The sequence below is a fragment of the Armigeres subalbatus genome, chromosome 2 (assembly GCF_024139115.2).
Source record: "Armigeres subalbatus isolate Guangzhou_Male chromosome 2, GZ_Asu_2, whole genome shotgun sequence".
Classification (NCBI taxonomy): domain Eukaryota; kingdom Metazoa; phylum Arthropoda; class Insecta; order Diptera; family Culicidae; genus Armigeres; species Armigeres subalbatus.
The window spans coordinates 155833701-155856759 of NC_085140.1; the positions used below are offsets into that span (position 1 = coordinate 155833701).

General features: G+C 40.7%; 1 protein-coding gene across 3 annotated transcripts; it reads right to left on the minus strand.

The window, feature by feature from the left end:
- Window positions 1-318: 318 nt before the first annotated feature.
- LOC134211053 (serine/threonine-protein kinase PRP4 homolog) lies at window positions 319-22958 on the minus strand. 3 transcript variants are annotated; one of them, XR_009978917.1, is made up of 7 exons: window positions 22942-22958; window positions 15343-16753; window positions 14430-15022; window positions 14264-14372; window positions 13662-14198; window positions 1764-2112; window positions 319-1367 (listed from the first exon to the last, which is right to left on the minus strand). XR_009978917.1 is itself a non-coding variant. In XM_062687617.1 (7 exons), coding segments are annotated over exons 1-7 (2607 nt in total). In that variant the 5' UTR covers window positions 22944-22958; the 3' UTR covers window positions 1954-2087. The 3 variants fall into 3 exon arrangements, 2 of the variants coding, with proteins under 2 accessions (XP_062543600.1, XP_062543601.1); XM_062687617.1 differs by lacking the exon at window positions 319-1367 and having other exon boundaries at window positions 1954-2112; window positions 13662-13766; window positions 13837-14198; XM_062687616.1 differs by lacking the exon at window positions 319-1367 and having other exon boundaries at window positions 1660-2112.
- Window positions 22959-23059: the final 101 nt, after the last annotated feature.

The following is a 23059-nucleotide window of genomic DNA, read 5'->3' on the forward strand; positions in this document are numbered from 1 at the left end:
ATTTTCAAGAAAAACATCGGAATTATCACGGAAAGTTGTTTCTCCTGGAAACTTTAAAGGCTATCAATCGGAAAATTTTACGGAATTTTCACAAAAAAACTTATTGGAATGTAGACTTGACGTTTTCGGAATTTCAACTCGAAATTTTTCGAAATTCTGAAATTTTTTGGGTTTTTCTACAAATTTGAACCGGCATGAAGAATTATAATTCAGATGCGTTAGATTTTAAGCAGATCTCTAGGATTCAAAAGCAATTAAATTAATAAACTTCAAGATTTGGTTTCAGGGGATTGAATTAAATTTTGTTTTGAATTTTAACTAATATTGTATTGGATTTTGTTCAGTTTGATTTTGTTATGTTTGAACTTTGAATTTTACTGTAATGTTCACAATGGATTTCGAAATGGATTTGTATAGCTGCATTGCTGAAAACGTGGTTGATTTCCATATTTTTTCCAATCACATATGATATTTTGTAAAATTTGAAAAAGTCTATGACTTCAAGGGGGTGTGGGAGGGGTTTCGGAAAAGTCTACGAAAGTCTGCTAGGGGGAGGGGTTTTTTGAAAATGTGATTTTTCGGTCTACGTGGTTTGAGGGCGGCCCTTTGCGATGAGATTGATGATATTTACATTTTATGACTTACAGGTTTCGGAGACACTGTTATGCGAATAAATTTCAAAATGCAACTTTCATTGCAACATGAGGCTGTATAGAACTCACAACGACACTTACTCTCCACGAGCTGTCCAATAATAATGGAAACTATAGTTTGTTCAAATCTTCAAAAAAAAACAAAGACTTACCTTTAAATACGATGAGTCGGACCCAAATAAATGAACCACACACGTCTTATTTTTCGCTCCTGTAAAGAATAATAGAAGAAAAGAAAAGAACAGCGGAAGATCAATCGTTCACAAAAATAGTTCTGTAAGGAATGACTAGGTTGACTCTCAGTTTGGACATTTTTTTTGAAAAGTGAGGCAAATAGAATTGAAACAAATTTGCTATTGTAACGGGGGAAGGATCGAAAATTATAATAAATATAAACTAAACAGAGAGTTGTGTTGTAAATGTCAATTATGTCACTACCTCTTTCGGCGCCAGAGAAAAATAGGCACTGCTCAACCTTAGGCGCACACAAACACGCTCTACAATTTGTGGGTAGAATCATTTGGATTACAAGATTGGTGTGATGCTAGGCGCTTCGGCACAAGATGGCCAGATTTAGAGCACTCGAGTGCATTTTGCGTTTGGTGGCTTGAGATTGACAAAGAGAGGCAGGTATGGTGGGACTGCGCTGCACTGTGACCGTGTCTTGAGCCGGGCCCCGTCCGCGGCCAGCCAGCTTCGCGCGTGACCGATGTGCTGAAACGAAGATGGAACACTATAGCAAAATACTAACACTTGGTTTGTGGTTTTGTTTCTTTTTTGGTTAGATGAATGTACTGTTTTATTTATTTCTTATTTTTTTGCATCACTTTTCTAAATATAAACCATTCTATAATTTGTTTTATCTGTCTTATTTTTGAACTTAATTGAAACATTTTGTTTAAAACAAACAAATTATTTTATAAAAGATAAAACTTTTTTTCAAATAGATGGAAATGGAATTTTAAATAAACCTATCAGTTATGTATTGTAATTGCGCAATAACTAATACTCTACTGAATTACATTTATTAAAATAAAATTTAACTGATTTTTCCTACAGTAGTTTTATTTTGCATGTTCTGATTCCAACTACGATGTTCAATTTGTTTACCTCTCTTATTTTTGCATCGTAAAAACAAGAGATCGTCAAACGCGTACATTATCACACACACTGATATTCCGGTGAACGTACAAACGCTGGTACGGTTTTAGCGCTTCCGAGGGGCGGTCCAACCGACCCGACAAAACTATCCTGATTAGATCTTGTCTTGAATGAAGGGATGCGCCAGTGCATGATTCAACGAAATCCGTTTCGCCGGATCCAGTGCAAACACCTTGTCCAGCAGATCCTTCAGTTGAGAAACTTTGCGGATTTGGTCATCCGGTAGGTTTTGCCCAGCGATCAGTTCCTGTTGCAGATCTCGGTTCGGCTTGATTACCGACACGACGACGACTTTTTCCTGAAAGCATGGAAAATGTTTATCACATAAATAAACTAAAATATAAGTGTAGTAAGTAACATTTCGCTCGATTATTTTGTATTATGTATTCTTCATGAAAGCTTTTTTTGCCATGATACCTTTTTTGATCAGAATAGATAACTCAGATGAATCCCGTTACGAGAGAATAGAGATACCTAAACGTAGGAGTAAATCTGTTCATATAATCAGGCTTAGTAGCAGTGAAGCTGGTAATATGATGTCCCATAGCCCCCAATCGTAAGGTGTCAAGCGATCATGATCTAGAGGGATGCACGGTCTAAGGGGTGGAACAAATTAAAGGCCGGAACGCTAACGGAAACTTTGGTGGTAGACCTTCTTTCTCATTCATGGGAATGAAAATAATGCACAAAATCTGTATACATAAAAATGAATTTCTGTCTGTCTGAACCTTATAGACTCCGAATCTACTGAACCGATCGGCGTGAAAATTTGTTTGCCGAGGTTTTTGGGCCGGGAAAGTTCTTAAGATGACTCAAGACCCCTCCCTCCTTTGGAAAGGTGGCAGAAATATCTGCATAACTCGAGAACTAATCAAAGAATAAAACAATTTTAGGCGAAACGAAGTTTGTCGTGTCTGCTAGTACAGCATCCGTTCGCTAACTGGGCTAAAACACCAGCCCAGTTAACGAACGCTGCTTTTTAACTGAGCTGACGAGGTAATTCGTGATGCATTGTTGTGATCGTGTTTTACAATAAGCTTAAAGAATATACCATTCAGAGTCCCCTCGTCACCGAGTCTTTGTTGTTGTTTTTTGACGGATAACTGCTTTTTAACTGGGCTTTGGCCCAGTTAGCGAACGCCCAGTTAAAAAACAGTCCAGTTAAAACGCGCCCAGTTAGCGAACTGTTGCTGTATATAATAAAACGCAAAGTGAAGAAGGTGAAACTAGCGGTAAGATGGATCCTTTCGCTAGGAGAAGTGGCCTTAACAGGTAACTTCAGCGATCGCCGGGGGTAGGCGATAAAGAGGACCATGGTAGGTCTGAGAAAGTAACCGTCCACATTGAGATAGACGGTGCCACTCTAACGAAGATCAAAGTATTGACGACCAACCATGGGGAGGGCGGCGGTCCAAAAATAGATGTGATCACAGATGCCACGGATGTGATCTTGTATATTTTGAACAACCGCGGCCATTACAGTAGGAACTTTAAACAGGCCGTGCTCAAGCAGGAGCTTAAGTTCCTACTGAAGTCCAGTAAGGTGACGGAGTGGAAAATCCGTCTTCCTACCGAGTTGGCGGTAAGACAGGCTGAGAAAGTTGCTAAGGAGGCGGTGGAAAGCTATATTAAGGTATAAAACAGCACCTCCGGAAAGGGGCGTAGCTGAAGTTCGCCGGGAAGAAGACTTGCCTTGGGTGGTATTTTTGAATCCCAAGGATTCAAAGCACTGACGAGATCACCAAAGCCCGATAATTAGTAGACACACTGAGAGATTAGCCAAATTGGAATGTAGGTCGAATTGGAATGCAGGTTGTTTCATTCTAAGTACCCTGACAGAAGCCAAGGAGGTGTTGGAAGAGGCCAAGCTACCTCAAGTCTGTTTCAGTTGACTAAACGTTATGACTGTAATGGGCCTGACCAAAGTAAATTATGCCGGAGGTTTGGAGCTGAGTTGTTAGCAAAGGTACTCCAAAACAGACTAGACTATTGAAGCTTTCATATTGGTCTGTTGTAGTGTGCAATATTCAAAATAATTCATGAAAAAAATGTTACTTAGGTCCTTTTGAAAAATTAAGCTAGAATTGATAGTTTCCCTGGATAAAAATACAATAGGTTTACAATAAATTATTAAAAAATACAATAAATGTTATTGGTTTTTGAGGATTGCTTTGGAAATTCAGAAGTTCCTTTGAAAATTCCTTTGGAAATTCTTTTCTAAATACAATTTTCTAAATATGCAAGGCTTTCAGAAGCATAATATGGCGAAATAAGTTACAGTGCCACTAGCTAGAGGTGTGCGCCGCCGCCGCCGGCATTTTTGCATCGGCGCGCCGCTGTTTCAAATTTGTTACGCCGGTGGTCAATATTTTTCCACGCCGATTCAAAATTAAAGAAGTCTGCAGGATGTTCCGTGGAAATTTCGATAATTTATTGGAATTTCCGAAGATTTTTACGCATTGGCGTAACTAGCCCCGATGCCTAGGGGGGGGGGGGCTATAGCCCCTTTATCTATTTCTCTAGTTTAAGTTTTTTTCAAAAATTCTCGAACATTTTACCACCTTATTAAGCTACCTTAGTGGTAATGTGATAAAGACGATCCAATCACCTAAGGCAATTGCGGGTCAATCACACTCATCCATATTCTTTTTTCTCAAGCACGTGCTTTTTGCTGTAGTCCATAGTATCGAAGTATGTTTGTTTACTAGCCGATGAATGATTGCTACAACGACTCAGATTTATGGCGTATGGCTATGCGTCTAAGTGTAGTAGTGCTCGGCTTTGTCTCGCACACTGAAAAGATAATATGTGACGGGTCGCCGTCAGGTTCCCACCATTCTATCTATCTCAAATGAAAAAAAAAATGCAACATTCCTCCAGGGATTCCGACGGGAATGTTCCAAGCATATCGAAGGGAACCCCCAGAGATTCCGAAGGTAATCCACCAGGGATTCCGACAGGAATGTTCCAGGGATTCCTATGAGAATCTTATGAATATCTTCCATCATTTAGGAATTTAGACTTCCGGTAATATTCCAGGAATTTGAACGGGAAAGTTCCAGGGAATCTGACGGAAATGTTTCAGGGATTCCAATGAGAATCCTCCAGAAATTCCGACGATAATGTACTGGAGTTCCAACGGGAATGTTCCAGCGATTCCGTCAGAAATCTTCCAGGAATTCCAACGTCAATGTTCAGGGATTTCGTAGGCAATTTTCCAGGGATGTAAAAGCAAATCGTCAAAGGATACCGTAGCAAATCGTCGAGGGACTCCGTACCAATCCTCCAGAGATTCCGTAAAGAATTCTCCAGCGATTCCAAAGGGAATCATTCAGGTATGTTTAGGCCAATCGTTGAATAAGCAAATCGTCGAATGATTCCAGAGCAATTCATGGAGGGATTCCTAAGTAAATCGTCGAGGGAGCCCGAAATTAATCTTCTAGGAATTTCGAAGCCAACCGTCGATGTATTCCGAAGCGAATTGTCGAATGATTCCGAAGCAATTCATCGAGAGATTCCGAAGCAAATCGTCAGAGGGATTCCGATCCTAGAGGGATTCCGAAGCAAATCATTCAGGGACTCCGAGGCAAAACGTCGAGAGACTTCGAAATAAATATTCAAGGGATTCTGAAGAAAATCGTCGAAGTATTCTGAAACAATTCGTCAAGGAATCCCGAAGCGAATCTCCGAACGATTTCGAAACAAAACTTCGAACGACTCCAGAGGAATTCCAAAGCAAATGCTCCATAGATTATGAAGGGTATCCCCCACAGATTCCCAAGGGTATTCCTTAACGATACCGAAAAGATCCAGTGTGAATTCTTCTGGATTCCGGTTGGAATATTTCGATTATTCTGAAAGGAATTCTTTAGAGATTCCAATGAGAACTCTTCTTAGATGCTGATGGGATCTGTGGGGATTATCATGCTGCGAGGCAAGCGGAAGTCTGATGGAAAACTGTCACTCCCCTCCGTGATGGTTGAGCACATGTCTTTGACTGCTGGCAAAGTATCACGTTTGCTTTGATTGATATTTTGGTGGCCCTCATTAGATATTGCCTTTTCATAATTAACAACAGGTGCCACACAGGACTCTTTCTCAGAAAAGAAAGAAAAGCTCATTTGCCTATTTCATTACATGATGGGCTGAACATGGGAGATAACTCTTTTGTCTTCAAACTTTTTCAGTAGTAATTCATTATGCTATATGTTGAAAATTTATATCACTGCTAACTAACTTTTCAAATCCTAGGGGGCTATTTTTTTTCCTAGGAAGGGCTAAGCTCCACATTGCCTTTTGGCAATTTGTTCATTTGACAAGTGTCGTTCGGCTGAATTGATCATTTTGCCAAAAAAAAAATCGTTTAGCTGAATAGGTAATTTGGGAGAAAATGCCGTTTGGATCAAATTATTTGTTTTGCAGAAGAGGCATTTTCGGGCCAAATGACTCTTTCTGCCAAACGACCATTTCTACCAAATGGCATTTTCGGCCAAGTGATCTAGTCGATCAAATGACTTTTTTGTTAAGAATTTTTTTTTTTTAATATCCTTCTAAAAACTGATTTTTTTCATTGAATTACCGAACGGTTTCCCGTATTTTTTTTAAATCTCTTAAAGTTCTGAATAATTTTGGTTAAAATTTCGCAAAAATCACCGTGGAAAATTTTAAAAAAAAGTCCATGCAAATTCCAATGAATTTCCTATGAAAATTTCAAACAATTTGCCGTTGAAATTCAATTATCATGTTGATGTCCTTATTTTGAGCGGAGTCCTGCGGAAAATTTGAAGAATTTTCTGTGTAAATTTCAAAGAATACTCAACAGAAACATTGCGTGGATTTTCCTAACATTTTCCTGTAGAAACTTGAACCAATTTTCCTTAGAAATTCTTAAGTACTTCTTTGAAATTTTCAAAGAATTCTCATAACTTCATGGTAGTTGCCATGTAAAATCCGAAAATAATTTTCAAATGAATATTTTGGAGAAGCTCAGAGAATTTTCTGGAAAAGTTTATTAGATTTTTCCGTTGAAATTCAAAATAATCTCCCGTTGAAGTCTTGAAAACATCCTGAAAAAATGCAGAAAAAATCACATGATTTTTGACATGATTGTAAAAAATCTACACGCCGATCCACGCCGCCGCCTTCTAGAAATTCCTTTGAACCTTGGGAAGTTTTTTTAGAATTTCCATAGAAATCTATCAGAAATTTAATGGGAAATTTATATTGGAATCCCTCTCAGGAATTCTTTGGAAATTCTATTAGGATTGTTTTTCGAAGATAACGTTTGAAAATTCCTTTGAAATTTCTTTAGGAATTCTTTTGGAAAATCCATTTTGATTTCCTTCGGGAATTCTTTCGAAACTCTCTTTAGCAAAAATCCTTTAGATTTTTTTCGAAAATCTCTTCAGATTCTCTTACGGGAATTCCTTTAAAAAAAATGCCTCCTACTAAAATTTCTTTTGAAATTCCTTCAGAAATTCTTTCGGGACGAGGACTCTCGGGGGAATAATTTAGAAAATTACTCCAATAATACCTATGTAAACTCCTTTAGTAATTCCTTTCGAATATCCTCCGAAAATTCCTTTGAAAATTGATCCAGAAATTTCTTCGGAAGTTCCTCCAGGAAAATCCATAGAGTTTTTTCAATGAATTCCAGAAAAAAATGAATTCTCAAAAAAAAATTCCCCGAATAAACTCCTAGATTGGAAACATTCCTTTGATGATGGCGAATACTAAATTAAATCAAAGTTGTGGATCATTTTCAAATTTTTGAAAAAATTTCACTCATGGTCATGATGTATTTATTACCGGGTATTGAAATTTCCGTGTCAGCGATTCCCTGATATTACCAGGACGGGAAAAACTCTGATAATTCCAGGTTTTCCAGGTTTTTCTAGGTAATAGACACCCTATGTATGTATGCAAAAAGGCATCGCTAGCGATAAGATCCTTGTCGTGAATGATTACCAACAGAACCGCGGTAAAGAGTCAGATGCGTAGGTTAATTGCGTGCGTGACTCAGTAGATTATAAGGTATGGTGTACCAGCATGAGAGAAGGCACTGGAAGGCACAATGTCAAGAAATAGAACAGAATTCACCTACTGATGTGTCTTCGGGTTGCAAGCGCATACCGCACCATATCGTATGAAACTGTGTGTATGTGTTGGGTCATCACCGGAATGATTCCATTTGGCATTCTCATAGAGGAGGATGTAGGATGTTTTGATCAACGAAACATAAGAGGAGTGTGAAGTGCCAAAAGGCAGCGCGCCTGGAACTCCGCAGTTAAGAGAAACATTAGCATTAGCATTAGCATTGTTACGGTGTAATTCGTAGATTGGACACTAGTGATACTCATGTTTTACTTTTGAGATCCTTATCTAGAATGCTATCAGAAATCAAGAAGGGGAGTAGTACTTGATTCCAGTTTTAAGAAAAAACTCAAAGGTGCAGCCCATTCAGGTTGTACGCAAAGGTGACGTTGAACTACGTAGCTGTATATGTATGTGATGTACATGTTTTCGACTTTTCTGTGTGATGAGACCAAAGCAAGCCTTTTTCAAGCCCAGGGTGAATCGCTTCTTTTGTTGTTTATCCTGTGCTCCTGAGGTTGAGTGAGCATTACGAACCCTGGTGATGTAGATAATTTTTGGACCATCATTTGAAAAGGGAAATAAAAACAAACTGAAAATAGAATTTACAAATAATCGAGACAACAACACTCTCAAGCGTTCACATATCCAAATTATCAAATGATAAAAACTTGCTAGAGAGTAAGAATCGTTCGATAATTGTATCTCGATTCGAAACAATGGTAAATGCTACTTTTGAACTTTTTTTTTGTATATAACACCTAAACACAATGCCAAACATCCGATTGAACTTCATTGTTGACATTAAATTGGTATTAGTTAGGTTTAGGTTTACATTAAAATGATAATTTCGTGTTTATTACCAATCGTTTCCAAAATTTGAAAAATTATCGCCGATGACAACTCGCCTACTTTTCACACCTGAGAAGTTATCAAATAAAAATTCCAATAATTATCGTTTGAGAATGATTAAGCACAACCCTGACTGATAAAGCCTCTCCACGTTAAATCTCTGAAATCCATCTTCCAGTACGAATTTTTAAAAAATTCAAAAACCACTGACACTATCCAATTTTATAACAGTTGAATCTCTACACTATTATTGGTATGCTTTGAGCATTTTTGGCTCTCGTCCAAATTGATAAAATGGCGACAAATCACATGGACATTATCTGTGTCCGAAATTCTACGTGGACAACCTTTAGTGTACCGCTGCAACCATCACCAATGTTAACTGGAACAGAGACTAAGCACCCGCCGTCCCGTTACGCTGGGATATGGATACTCTGAATTAGTGCGTAACGGTGTAAATCCGGTCATATCGCCAGGCTCGGTTAAACACTGAAACTGACAATATGACGTCCCTAACCCCGAATCCCAAGGTGTCAGGCGACCCGTGCCGAGGGGATGAATGGCCTGGGGGGTGAAACAATTAGCCAGGCAGTTAACGGAGCCTGTAATGCTGGTTAGACACCTTTTTACGTGGTGCATTATGGAGAAAGATCTACCACACTGTGCTCTAGTTCTTACTATTCTTGTTAATACTTATGAGTGATGGTCGAAAGAGTATGGAACGACTATAATCTGCTTTTAGATGACCCACCTTTTGCCACTTTTGCATGGAGTCAATGGAGTAAATTATAAAAACGTAACTCAATCTTAGGCCACTTTTAAAGCCGATGACATGAATCTCAAAGCTCCAGAGCGCTGATTAATTAGGAAAGAAGCGGATACGAATTTGGTGGATCTGCTGAACCCTCTGACTGATTAGAGCTCTGTGTAAAGGTGAGATTCAGAAATGCCAAACGCAATGAAATCAGATCTCTATACAAAACCCAGATTAATCCACCTAGCGGTGATGATGCCTTTCTCGTGCGGTAAAAAATAGTATTTTGGCCATAACTACCAAGCCTATTGTCCGATCCGTCCAATTTTCAATAGGAAACAATGGGGCAGTATACTGCGTCGAATGCAACCTGTTGTGAGGGAATCCGTTCAGGGTAAGTGCATTAAAAATGAGCTAGACTTTTTTACGCGCTTTTTTATGAGAAAAAGTATTTTGGCCATAACTACCAAACCCATTGTCCGATCCGTCCAATTTTCAATAGGAAACAATGGAGTAAGATACTGCGTCGAATGCAGCCTGTTGTGAGGGAATCCGTTTAGGGTAAGTGCATTAAAAGTGAGCTAGACTTTTTTACGCGCTTTTTTATGAGGAAAAGTATTTTGGCCATAACTTCCAAGCCCATAGTCCGATCCGGCCAATTTTCAATAGGAAACAATGGGGCAGTATGGGGCGTCGAATGCAACCTGTTGCGAGTAAATTGGTTGAGGGTAAGTGCAAAAAAAGTGAGCTAAACTTTTTGCTCTTTTGGTGCACACACACACACACACACATACACACACACACAGACATCACCTCAATTCGTCGAGCTGAGTCGATTGGTATATAACACTATGGGTCTCCGGGCCTTCTATAAAAAGTTTGTTTTTGGAGTGAACATATAGCCTTTATGTATACTTAGTATACGAGAAAGGCAAAACGAATCCGGAACTCAAAAAAAAGAAAAAAAAATATGTTTGAACTGCAGTACCGATGCATGGTCAAAATCAGTATTATCCCACTTATTGTTGAGCCGAAACTGATTGAGGGGCGCGCCTTTGAGAGTTGGTATAAGCCTTTTCTGGAAGGGTACAAAAAGCGGTACCTTAATCTAAAGAGGCCTTACATTAAGCTTAAGAAAATATATGAATTAAAAACGACTACTTCACCTCTTCTTTTTAGAAATGGAGCAGAAAGACAGAAAGCCACTAAGTTAGTCTAAAGCCCCGGTGGCTCGTTACAGAAAAGCCCATCGTGAAAGCTGGGCTTTCAACGGCGTTTGGTGGTCATCCTATGGAGTAAATCAGAGCAGACGCTTCACGTGAGTTGCGTCGGACTATGCGTTTACTCCGGTAGACACCTAGGAATCAGCAAAAATGAGCAGAAGTTTCACAGAACGCATCCACTGCAGCAGCGAAGAAGATTCCGAGCCCCTCTACTGACATCAATAGATGTAAGCGAGAAGTTGTCGTCAAACGCCCCCAAGCTTTCGAGAGAAAACGCTCGTGTAAGTTAGCAGAAACAAACTGCACCAGCTAAAAGTCTTGAAAGTTGCATTAATTTGACGTCTTTGCTGGCTTGAAGTTTCCAGTTAGCCTTGCAAACAAAGGGGCAGAATCCAGAAATTGCGAGACAGATTCTTGATCCGATCTAGGATGTTTTAGAGTGGGAAACATTCTCGACACTCTGGGCATAGTGTATCCATTGACTTTATCACATACTCATGCAAAGCTTTCCATTTATAACTAAGGGAATGCTAATAGATTACTAAGTTGAAAAGCAAGCCAAGTTACAGTTCGAACGAGATTGACTTTTTCACCGAAACGGAATGCTTAACTGTTAGCAAGTTTTCAATAGTAAATATTATCATACATAAATATTGTAATACACTGAAGTCGGTTTTTACGCGGAGGATATGGGCCGCGTAAATTAAAACAACGTGAAAAACCGCGAAAATCCCAAAATATGTCTGAATGAACCACGGAAATCCCAAAATTCGAGTATAAAAAGCGATTCCAGTAAAAATAACCGCGTAAAAAGCGACTTCAGTGTACATCGGGTATGAAGCGTTGACTCTTCCTTGATCGAATGGTCCAAGAAAATTGAAAATCCACCGAGAAACGGCTGAGATATTAACAGTCAAAGTCTATCATATTTTCGTGACGTTTTTCGATTTTTTGCAATCGTAAAGTGTACCCCAATATAGAAAAGACAGACGTAGTTCTACGTCAAAATAACAAAAGCATGAGGATTACTACCAATATTACACCATATTGGATTACTACTCCTGGTCACGCCCATCTTCACCGTCACTAAGGAGAGGAAGGATGTTGATGTGATACTTACTTAAAGAGAGGCCACCGACTTAGCGACACCCTCATAAGTACCACGGAGTTGGATAATGAGGAAGGTATTCGTTGGGTCAGGATTTGCATGTAGCTGGCAATGTAACCGTGGTAGATCTTACCCCGTTACACACCACGTAAATGTGTCCCAGCGTTACGGGTCGGAACTCCGCAGTTAAGAGAAACATGACAAACATAACACTCAAGAATTTTCATCGCACACCAAATTACTGATAAATTCAAATAATTATTAATTGAAGTTAGAAGAATTATAACATCTTCAGGTAAACGCGGGCATTAGAAGAGCCATTTGTCTTTTTGTCTAGTTCCGGACAAAGTTTTGTCATTTTACGAATAAATGCATGCTTCAAATGGAGGAAGGATCTACCCATTAGAATTCTTCAAAGCAAACGCGTGCGTTTAAAGAATGAGTTATTTGATCTTTCTCGTTATAATGGAATCATATGCTCATTTGCCATATTCTATGCGCACGTACTTGTAGAAAAGGAATCATATTGCGTCTTATTCCGAGCAAATCTATACTTTTAAAGGAGCAATCATACACTCTTCACCTTACTCCGGGCAAATGCGTTAAATTTTAAATTTGTAATAAGCAAACAATTGCAATAAGCAAGCCGAAAATCAGCTAACAAGCGTCATTTTTTCCAGGATATGAGTATTTTATTTTGCTAGTCAAACGTCTGTTCGAAGTTTGTCGAGCTGCAGAAATAAAAACTAAGTGAGTGCTTTTGAAGAACGGGTTATCCACTCTCTTGCCTTGTTCTGGACAAATGCGTACTTTTGAAGGAAGGGGTCATTAACTCTTTTGCCTAATTCCGGGCAAATGCACACTTTTAAAGAAGGAATCATCTAATCTTTTATCTTATTCCGGGCAAATGTAAGAAAAAATCGTCCACTCTCTGCCTTATTCCGAGCAAATGCGTAATATTACTTTTAAAGATGGAATAATGTATTCATATGCTTCACTTTTTTATTGTGGGTCGTTATGGTCGTTATGCCACATGACTCACTGTAAGTGTTTGAAACAATTTTTCAACGATTATGCCAAATGGTCATATTGCCAAATAAACCAAGGTACCCGACACATTATGCCAAATGGCTGTTAGACATTTAACTCGTTATCCAAAATGACATTATCATCATCGTCAGATAGACAGTGCGACAATGTGGCTCATACGTGGTGGTCGCTGTTGTCTGTGTTCTTAAGTGAATTAACGACTGCAACCGAGAGATCGTTGCGGCTTGCGCAGGTGTTTGAAATTTTGTTGTGGGAATTTTCTCGATAGTCTTCCTCTGATGTATTGCTCCATTGCTGGCCAGTGGTATCAAGGCTAGTACAAAGAGTTTTTGGGTCGGGTGAAAATTTCCATTACTTACACCTATTCCCATTCTGTATTAAATTCTTTACAATCTAAGTATCATAATTCTTCATCCTAAATTGTGCCGTCTAACTGCAAATCACTGTTTTTGGATGTTTCTGGATACATTTTTTCATATAAACATCCAACAATTTTAGCACCGCCCAAACGTTGACCGATTTGGCTGAAATTTTGTCCAGAGCATCAGGGCATCAAATAGAACCGAATAAGAGGGCGGGCCATCAAAAAATTGAAAAAAGTTTTTTCCATACTAATTTGAGCCACCCTAATGATTACAGATTTTCGTTTTGCCCTTACTAAAAAAAACAAAGCGTCGAGATTCGATGTTTTAAGCATCTGGTGGGGCGTTACCCACAATCATGAGAATTTCAAGCTAACGAAAATCAAAGAAAAATAACCAACTTACCCGTTCCGTGATTTTGTCGATCTCGTGCGATAGGAAGTTGCAGTTCGCATCGAAGTGCTGGTCTTTGAACTGTCCTTTCCGTATGATTTTGTTCGGTATCTTGCCCTTTAAATCCATGAAAAATTTAAGCATTTGATTATTTGATTTACCACTAAATAAGATTTTGCCAGTATACAATTCATAGATGGTGCAACCGGCGGACCACATGTCGATTCCGTAGTCATACGGAAGGCCGAGAATGATCTCCGGTGCACGATAGAACCGTGATACCAAGTACGGCGTAATATCGTTGTCCGCCACCGACGAAGCAGAACCAAAATCGCACAGCTTGAGCACCAGATTGTTGTCGTTGACCAGAATGTTGTCCGGCTTAATGTCGGCGTGAAGGATGTTGGATTTTTTGAGCAGCTTCAAGGCCAACAATAACTGCTGCGTGTAGCTGCGGACGGCTTTGATGTGTAACCCGACGTTTTTACCATACTTTTTAAGTACCTCCCGTAGATTCATAGAGAGCGGTTCTAAGACCATGCAGAGATGCTGTTGAAAAAATAGAAAAATTAACGATTTTTTTCCTTTTATGTGGCTATGGTATGTTCACGAACCTGTTTGTGGAAAAAATGACGAAACAGTCTGAGACAGTGGTATCGATCCTCTGGATCTGTATCATTGAGTTTCTTCAAAGTTTCCAACTCACGAAGACCGGTTTTATGCCTACAAAATAGTAAACATTAAAAACAAATCTTCAACAAAACATAAAAAAAAACTTACATAATTTCGTTGTTCCTTATAATTTTTACAGCTACCAAAGCATTTCCTCGAGCTTGATCTCTAGCACGTACTACCGTACTGAAAACGCCTTGGCCTGTGTAGTTTGCGACCACATAGCGATTGTCCAGCACTTCACCAATACGCACCCGATAGTATCCTTCTGCGTCGTCCCAGTTATCAGTAAGAGCGGGATTCTCGTTGCCTTGCTTATTAGCAACCACCGTACTGGGTGAATCAAAGTTCGAGTCGATATCCTGTTCGGCAAACATGTCCCATTCGGCACGTTTGTTGGATTTGTCTTTGTCTTGTTTGGACTTATCCTCCTCCAATGAGTCGTTTTGGTCTTCGGAACTCACTCTAGTTATGGGCATGGGCGGAGTCAACGAATCATTAGGCGATTTCTCCGCCTGTTTGGAATCCTTCGGAGACGGCTTGTCAATAATGATATATTCATCTGATTTTTTTCGTGACTTGCTCATGTGATTACTGCTTCTTTCATGCTTTGTGACGACAACTTTTGGTTCAGTTTTAGTTTGAATTGCCTTTGGCGCTTCTGGTGGTGGATTGCTGTCTTCGTTTCCTGCGCCAAGTTTCTGCAATGAAATTTTTTTTAATGTTTTATCGTAGAAATCACGAGCTTTCGAATAAATCAATAAGTTGAATCAAGTTTGTGAGAAAAATAGACATAGGTACTTATGAGTCTACTTGGTTTCAACATTAATTATTGCGGAACCTTTATTACGTCTAGGGGGACTTATTACGTAAGCCCTTAGGGAAAAGAAATCTGTCATTTTCCTATGATCCATACATATATAAAAATAATAATTACTATGAAAAAAAATTACATTGGCGAGGGGGAGTTGATCCAAACTGGATATCATCGAGTTTTTAGGTGAGTTTTTTTTTTTCATACCTTTAAAAGCTCCTCGCGTTGCTTTCTCCTCTTTTCGATGATCTTTTCCTCATCTTCTTCATCGTCAATATCGATGTCGCCCAGATCGCTGTCACTACTAGAATCCCTCTGTTGCTTGAGGCCTTCACTCAACGAATCTTTAAACCTATCGTCCTCCGGACGTCGCTTACCGGGTCCGCCACGTCTATCTCTTCCATTGCGATCGTTCCTTTCGCGGTCATAACGACCCCGGTCGTCGCGATCCCGATCTCTATCTCTGCTGCGGCTACGTCCACGGTACCGATCACGTGAATTGTACATTCTCCCGTTCCCACCTCCGCGTTCCATCGATCGTCGATCTCTGGACAAGCCTCGTCGATCACGATACCTCTCCATCGAACGGTCCCTTTCGCGTTGTCTCGCCCTTGCACGATCTCTTTCACGTTCTCGATCTCTCTCACGCTCCCGATCCCGTTCCCGTTCTCTGTCCCTTGCCCGCTCTCGTTGGTATCGTTCCTCGGCCATTCTACGATGTTCCTCTTGTTCACGCTGTCGCCGATGTTCTTCGCGAGTACGTTCTTTTTCTAACTCTTGCTGCTTGGCTCGAGCCTTGGCATCTGCCTCCCCACGACTATTTCGCTTGTCCGCATCGGAAGTCTTTCTTTTGCGCTCTTCATGGCTGCGTGGGCTACGTTGGCGAGCCTTCTTCAACAGACGGTTTACATCTTCAGCGCTGGAGTCGCCCTCAATCATAATAACATCATCATCTTTTTTCTTCTTTCGTTTGTCTGGTTTAGTGGTCGTTCCTGCGCTAGGTTCAGTTTCCTCTTCTTCATCTTCGGAGCCGAATTCGCCTAAACAAGCCTGCAGCAAAGCCTTTTGTCGCATCAAATCTTCCAGATTCAGTTCATCCTCGATAACAGCTACATCCGGACTGGGCACATCCTCCACAGCCGTTCCATCGCTATCACTTTCCACCGAAACAACATCTGGCTTATCACCAACTGGTTTGCCCTTGTCCAACGATTGAGTCAAGATGGCGACTAATTGCTCCGGATCGGTTGATATTTCCGGCACCAACGATGATTTACGCTTTTCAAGAGATGCTTTCAGATTTCCATTGTCTTTGGGCTTATTGTCGTCATCTTTGGGTTTAACACGGATAGCGTGTTCCAGCTTCCGTATGTCAATCTTAGACGAACTTTTAATGGTCTCTTCGTTGTCTTCTTCCGAATCTGAAATTTCGCCCTCTTCCTCGCGATGCTTCCGCTTGTTCTTTTTGTGTTTTTTCGGCTTGAGTTTATCGTTTTTTTCATCACGATTAGACTTCTTGTGCTTTTTATATTTTTTATGCTTTTTGGATTTTTTCTGGTCAATTTTCCCTGGTGTTTTTTCCTCCGCACCAGACGTGTCAGTATCATCCGATGCAATCCTGAAATAAATTATTCATAAGTTCAAAACTTAATATGCTATGTATACAATACAACATTTGACTGTTTAGGGTAGATATTATCAATTCAGTCCAAAGCCGAGTTATAACCGCTAACAAAGTTGGATTTTACTCACAATCCATACGTTAAACCTAACTTCGGAAGTGGTGCGCTGTTTTCATTTGGTGATGTGCTATACAGCGCACCACTTCCGAAATTAGGTTTAACGTATGGATTGTGAGATAAATCCAATTTCGATAGCGGCTATAATTCGGTTTTCTACTGAATTTATAATACATATCATCCATAATGGAGTAGGAAGAAAAAGAAAAGCAATCGAACATGTATTGGCCTTGATAAAACGACGACGAGATGCGTACAATGATCTTCGGATTTAAACTGGAATGCGTTACAAATACATAGTGAAGTTGTGAACCCTTCCAAAGAAAGGGCAAAAAATTCTGATGTTTTCGTCTGATGTCTGATGTTTTCGAGAAACGAGTACCTAACAATTTTCGATGCAATATCATGTTGAAGCCAGGGGTCTGATGTTTTGGTAGTTTTTTCGTAGTATAGATGCAGTCTCTTTTCTTCTGCTTTTCGTTTATGGAACTGTCAGTGTGGATCGCACCTATCTCTTTTCTTCCCGTGTTTATCCTTATGGCTGTCAGTGCGGAATTTTCTATGTTGACTACGAAACAAACTGTGGTGGAGGTATACAAGTGTCAGTCCCGTGGTTGAAGCAGACTGTTTTTGATTCACTGTCCAGTCTTAAAATTTGTTTCGATTATCCTTGGCATAAGAGCTTCATTGCGCTGGCAAAGCAAAAATATTCACTTTGGCGTTGTGGTAAAGCGTTCACCCATAAATCCCGCCTGGTGCTGCCCCACGAATAGAGATGTCGTAAAATCCCGATTAATCGATTAATTACTAATCGATTACTCTTGATTCTTGTCGATTATTGAATCGATTAATCATTGTATAGTAATCGATTCAAAATTAATCGATTATCACAACGATGAATCGATTAATCGAAATAATCAATTAATTTTCGACATCCTTATGATGTCGTAAAATTCTGATTGATCGATTAGTAACTAATCGATTACTCACGATTCATTTCGATTATTGAATCGATTAATCGTTGGGTAATAATCGATTCAAAATTAATCGATTATCACAACGATGAATCGATTAATCGAAGTAATCGATTAATTTGCGACATCTCTACCCACGAACTCTCTTGCAATGAATTATTGGCAGTAGCTGATTTTCTACTCGCCGCCACCACATCCAGGCGCTATCGTATATGCGCAAATAGCCAGCATGAGTTAACCGCCAGAAGTTTGTATGGCGAAAGACATCTAACGCGGGTTTTCTCAAAATTAGGAACTTTTCATGAAAAACTATTTGGTACCGGTTATGAAGGATAGTGTCCGTTACTACGCCTACCTAATATTTTTTTTTGATTAAGGTGCTTAATTTTGAGAAATCGAGCCTTAGATGCCTTTCGCCATACTGATTTCAGGAAGTTAACTCCAAGTGTGCCGCTGTAAGCACGCTCAAAGTAGGCGATTCATTGGTATTAGTCGGCGGCATAAAATTTGGGAAAGTACCTTATAGGCGACGTTCAGCAATGTGATTGCGCAGTAGTAGCTACAGTCCAGCTTATCGCCCTTTTTGTAGATGGGGCACACGAAACCTTCCATCCACTCCTGCGGCAGAACATCATTCTCCCAAACCTTGGTAATGAATTATTGGCAGTGACTGATTTTCTACTCGATTTCTACTCAATATTAGGAACTTTTCATGAAAAACTATTTGGTACCGGTTATGAAGGATTGTGTCCGCTACTACGCCTACCAAATATTGTTTCGATTAAGGTGCTTAATTTCGAGAAATCGAACATTAGATGCCTTTCGCCATACTGATTTCAGATAGTTAACTCCTAGTGTGCCGCTGTAAGCACGCCCAAAGCTGGCGATTCATTACCCAGTGCAGCGCTCTAGTCAGTGCCTCACCACCGCGTTTAAACAGCTCTCCTGGTAGGGGCTTTGTTGTTTTTCAGCCGGCCGATCTCCTCTTGGATTTCCTGGAGATTCGGAGCCGGAAGTCGTATGTCCTGCACGCGTGCTCCTAGATTCATTACCATACCGCCACCGTTGTCTGCCACATCACCAGGTGCTTTTCGTAGTGCTGCCGCCACCTTTGGTTCACCTCACCCTCGTTCGTAAGAAGGTTCTCGTTTATGTCCTTACACATATCGGGGTGTGGCACGTGGCCCTTACGTGAACGGTTCAACTTCTCATAGAAATTTCGTGCGTTATTAACGCGGTACAGTTGCTCCGTCTCATCACGCTCTCGATCATCTTGCTGGCGCTATTTCCTCCGGAAAATCGAGTTTTGTCTGTTCCGCGCCCGTTTGTATTGTGCCTCGTTCGCCCTCGTGCGGTGTTGCAGCAATTTCGCCCATGCTGCATTCTTCTCCTCAACTAACTGCTTACATTCGCCGTCATATCAGTCGTTTCTCTGATCCGAGGGGCACCGTGCCTAGTGCAGCGTCTGCGGTGCTTCCAATGGCGGATCGAATATCTCTCCAGCCATCTTCAAGAGACGCTGCGCCTGGCTGCTCTTCCGTTGGGAGTACCACTTCCAGCTGCTGCGCGTAGTCTTGGGCTAATCTACTGTCTTATAGCCGCCCAATGTTTAGCCGCGGCGGACGACTCCAACGCGTGTTGTACACCGTCGATAGTTTTGAGCGCAGACATACTGCAACGAGGTAGTGGTCGGATTCAATATTCGCACCGCGGTAGAGAAGAGAGTCGGAGAAGAATTGACCGTCGATTAGAACGTGGTCGATTTGGTTTTCCGTTTCTTGATTAGGTGATTTCCATGTGGCCTTGTGGATATTCTTGCGGGAGAAGAAAGTGCTTCGGACTACCATTCCGCGGGAGGCTGCAAAGTTTATGCATCTTTGGCCGTTGTCGTTAGATACGGTATGCAGACTATCCGGTCCGATGACCGGTCTATACATTTCCTCCCTTCCCACTTGGGCGTTGAAACTACTTTTTGACCCCGGGAGTTACTGCTGCCTCAGAAGGGGACTAGCTAAGACCCCAAGCTGTTGGTCTAGAGCCAACGACAGCTCATGGAGTGGGCACAGAAGGCCTCTTTTGCTCCCGGGTCCCAGGGCGTTGAACGGAGGAAAAGTTTTCGAAAGGCAAGGGAAATGGAACAATTACGATTACGATTTTTAAACGGCTATATTCCAATTAAAAAAACACCAACATAGGTGGGGACGTGTGGCTGCATCGCTCCGATACGGTCGACGGTGATAACCGCCGTCCTCTTCTTGGACAACATCTTGTGGTGGGGGAATCCGGGTAGCATGGACCGGTCTCGGGCGACCACACGCGCTCACGTGTATTTTCATCTCGTGTACCCCGGGTGTTGCGTGGTTCTTGTGGGTTTTCGTAGATACTAGGGCTGACGTTGTGCTGACGAACCAACTGGTGGGACGAACCGGATCTACGCAGACTCCCCAACTTCAGTAGCTACGCTCGCTGTCGTCCGGCTTTGCGGGTCTCGGGGACATTCAATAAAAATCAAAGGCGCGGAGGGGAGGGGGAGTCAGATGGTCTTCGATCCCACTGGTATGATGGTTCACTCGACGCTCGCCATGACAGGTATTCTCGACACCAAAAACTACACGCGGGTATGGTTGCCGGCAATTACGTCCGTACGACGAGAGTATCACTCGTTCACTCTCGAATATTTCTCCGATCAGCAGCCAGGTTCTTCTTTATTCGGCCTTCCTCGCTTATGGGTATCCGCCTAGCCATTGCGAATAACTTCAGGCTTGCTTTCGGCTTGGTAGCTACCATCACACATGCCCCGCTGTTGGTGCTATAGTTCGATTATTTAAATTGAACGTTACCGTGATTCGAATAAAAACATCTCTTTTCCCGAACCATAAATCTGCTACAATGTTACCGTTTTGTTCGGTAACAGCATTCATGTCGCCGATGACGATTTTGATGTCCCGCAGTGGGCAACCATCGCTGCTTTCGTTCTTTCTCGTCGTCAGGTCTCCCTTCGTGTGGGCAGTGCACGTTGATGACGCTATAGTTGAAGAAACGGCCTTTTATCTTCAGCTTGCACATCCTTGCGTTGATTGGCTGCCACCTAACACCAGTACTTGGGCTTGTGCGCTTTGAGCAGCACACGGTCGCTTTAGCGGAGCCTACTTGCGGATACATGCAGCTTTTTATAGAGGTTTAACAGAGCCCACTGTCAAACCCCACCACATACTAGGCAGGCACCACAACTCGCAGATGGCCTGGGGAGGGATCGTCAAGCTGCACAAGCTTGAGGTATAGAAGTCACTTGAGGCATAGAAGATCCAATATCCAGGCTTATTATCATGTCCATCGTTATTCTGCTCTACCATTTCAAATTCTTGATACAAATTTTCATAAAATTTTGCATCCCTGCACTCTGAAAAATCTTCACGTCATATTTACCTGAAAACAAATGTGGTTCTCATCCACCATACTTTTCACGTAAGAGTGACCTGAATGACAAGTAACCTGAACAAAATTTAGTTTCCTTGAGTTACGTGATTTATCCGGTGACTCTGACTGGATCTTCCAGTACTAATGACGTGAAACTTGAAAGCAGTTACGTGTTTGATCAGGTGAACCTGACGTGATTAGTACGTACTGGTTACGTGAAATTTTAGTGAAAGCTACAAGACAGCAGGTAACCACTATATGTTTTGAAATGTATTGCAATATAGTGATTTTGGGATGAATTCAAAAATGAAGAGGGACAGCCCATAAAAGGGAATCTTTTTCGCGTTGTTGATGCATTGATACAGGAAATGCCGTCATTTGGTCATTGCGCTTTGGAGTTATGACAGAAACACTGTTGAAGAAAAAACAAAGTTATCGGCGGATGTTGATTGAACTTTATCAGATTTGTTAAGAAATGATGTCAATGAGAATCGCTGAGATTTGCTCGAAAATTGCAATTGCTCGAAAATAGCTAATATTGCCGCAGTTAATTAACTAAAAAGTAGTGGAACCTAGACTATAAATTTTATATTAATGCGACCAGAAAACTGTAGCTCTAGACATCCATGCAGCTTCCTTTTTTTTCACACTATTATTCAACGAATCTAATAAATTTTATCCAACCTCCGTTGATTTTTTTCCAAGGAGGAAAAATAAAGGAAAAATAAAAGGTTTACAAAGCTGCAATCACACTAACACAATCTCACTTAAATCGTTTACGTGGATATACAGTCATATTCACCGAGATTTTCAGTAAAAGTTACGTGAATTTCAGGTGAGCATTACTAACGTCACGTAACAATCGTCGTTTGTTCAAGACAGATCAGTTACGTGATTTTTCACGTGAATATGACGTGATGATTTTTTAGAGTGTGCTGATAGTGATACAGTGTTGACCCGATTTTGTCACTCCCCGATTTTGTCTACCCCCGATTTTGCCTACCCCCGATTTTATCACGTTTTCGATCCGATTTTATCACGTCCCGATTTTATCACGTTTTCGACCCGATTTTGTCACCCCAAAAAATTTTATCATTCTTTTTATTTTCGTAAATAATACCATAAACAACATTGATTTTCATGAAATAACTTTCACCGCATGTAATTTATTACAAACGACTTCTGAGTACCTGGGAAATATTCTGTAAGCAATTTCGACAAGAAATAGCGGGTACCGTTCACGCATTTGGCCTTTCCAAGACATAAAATGATTAATATTTGAGAAATTAATTTAAAAATAAGAAATTTTTTTTTTCCCAATTTTGTCACATACCCTGTTTTATCACCCCAAAATTCACCAGGGGAGTGATAAAATCGGGATATTACTGTAGTAACAGATAGATAGGTTCAGAACGATATGCCTTGCATATATCTACGTGTCCAACAAAAATTAACTTTTCTGCTTTCTTATCAAGCTTCCTACGTTTCTGTTTTGGAATATGCACAAACGCCGCTGATCCAATATTCGCATATGTGTATATGATGGCTTCTTCCCATAATAGACCTCATAGGGCGTTTTGTTTGACGATGATATTGGTAAACGGTTTTGAATGTTATTTGCTATTGCTATGGCTTCTCCCCAAAACCTTTTTCCAGCTTCGATTCTGCTAACATACATTTTATTATTTCAACCAGGTATCGATTCTTTCTTTCTGCTACACCATTTTGATGAGGGCTGTAGGGAGCGGTTTGTTGCATCCGGATTCCATAATTTGCACAAAATCCTTTTTTTTT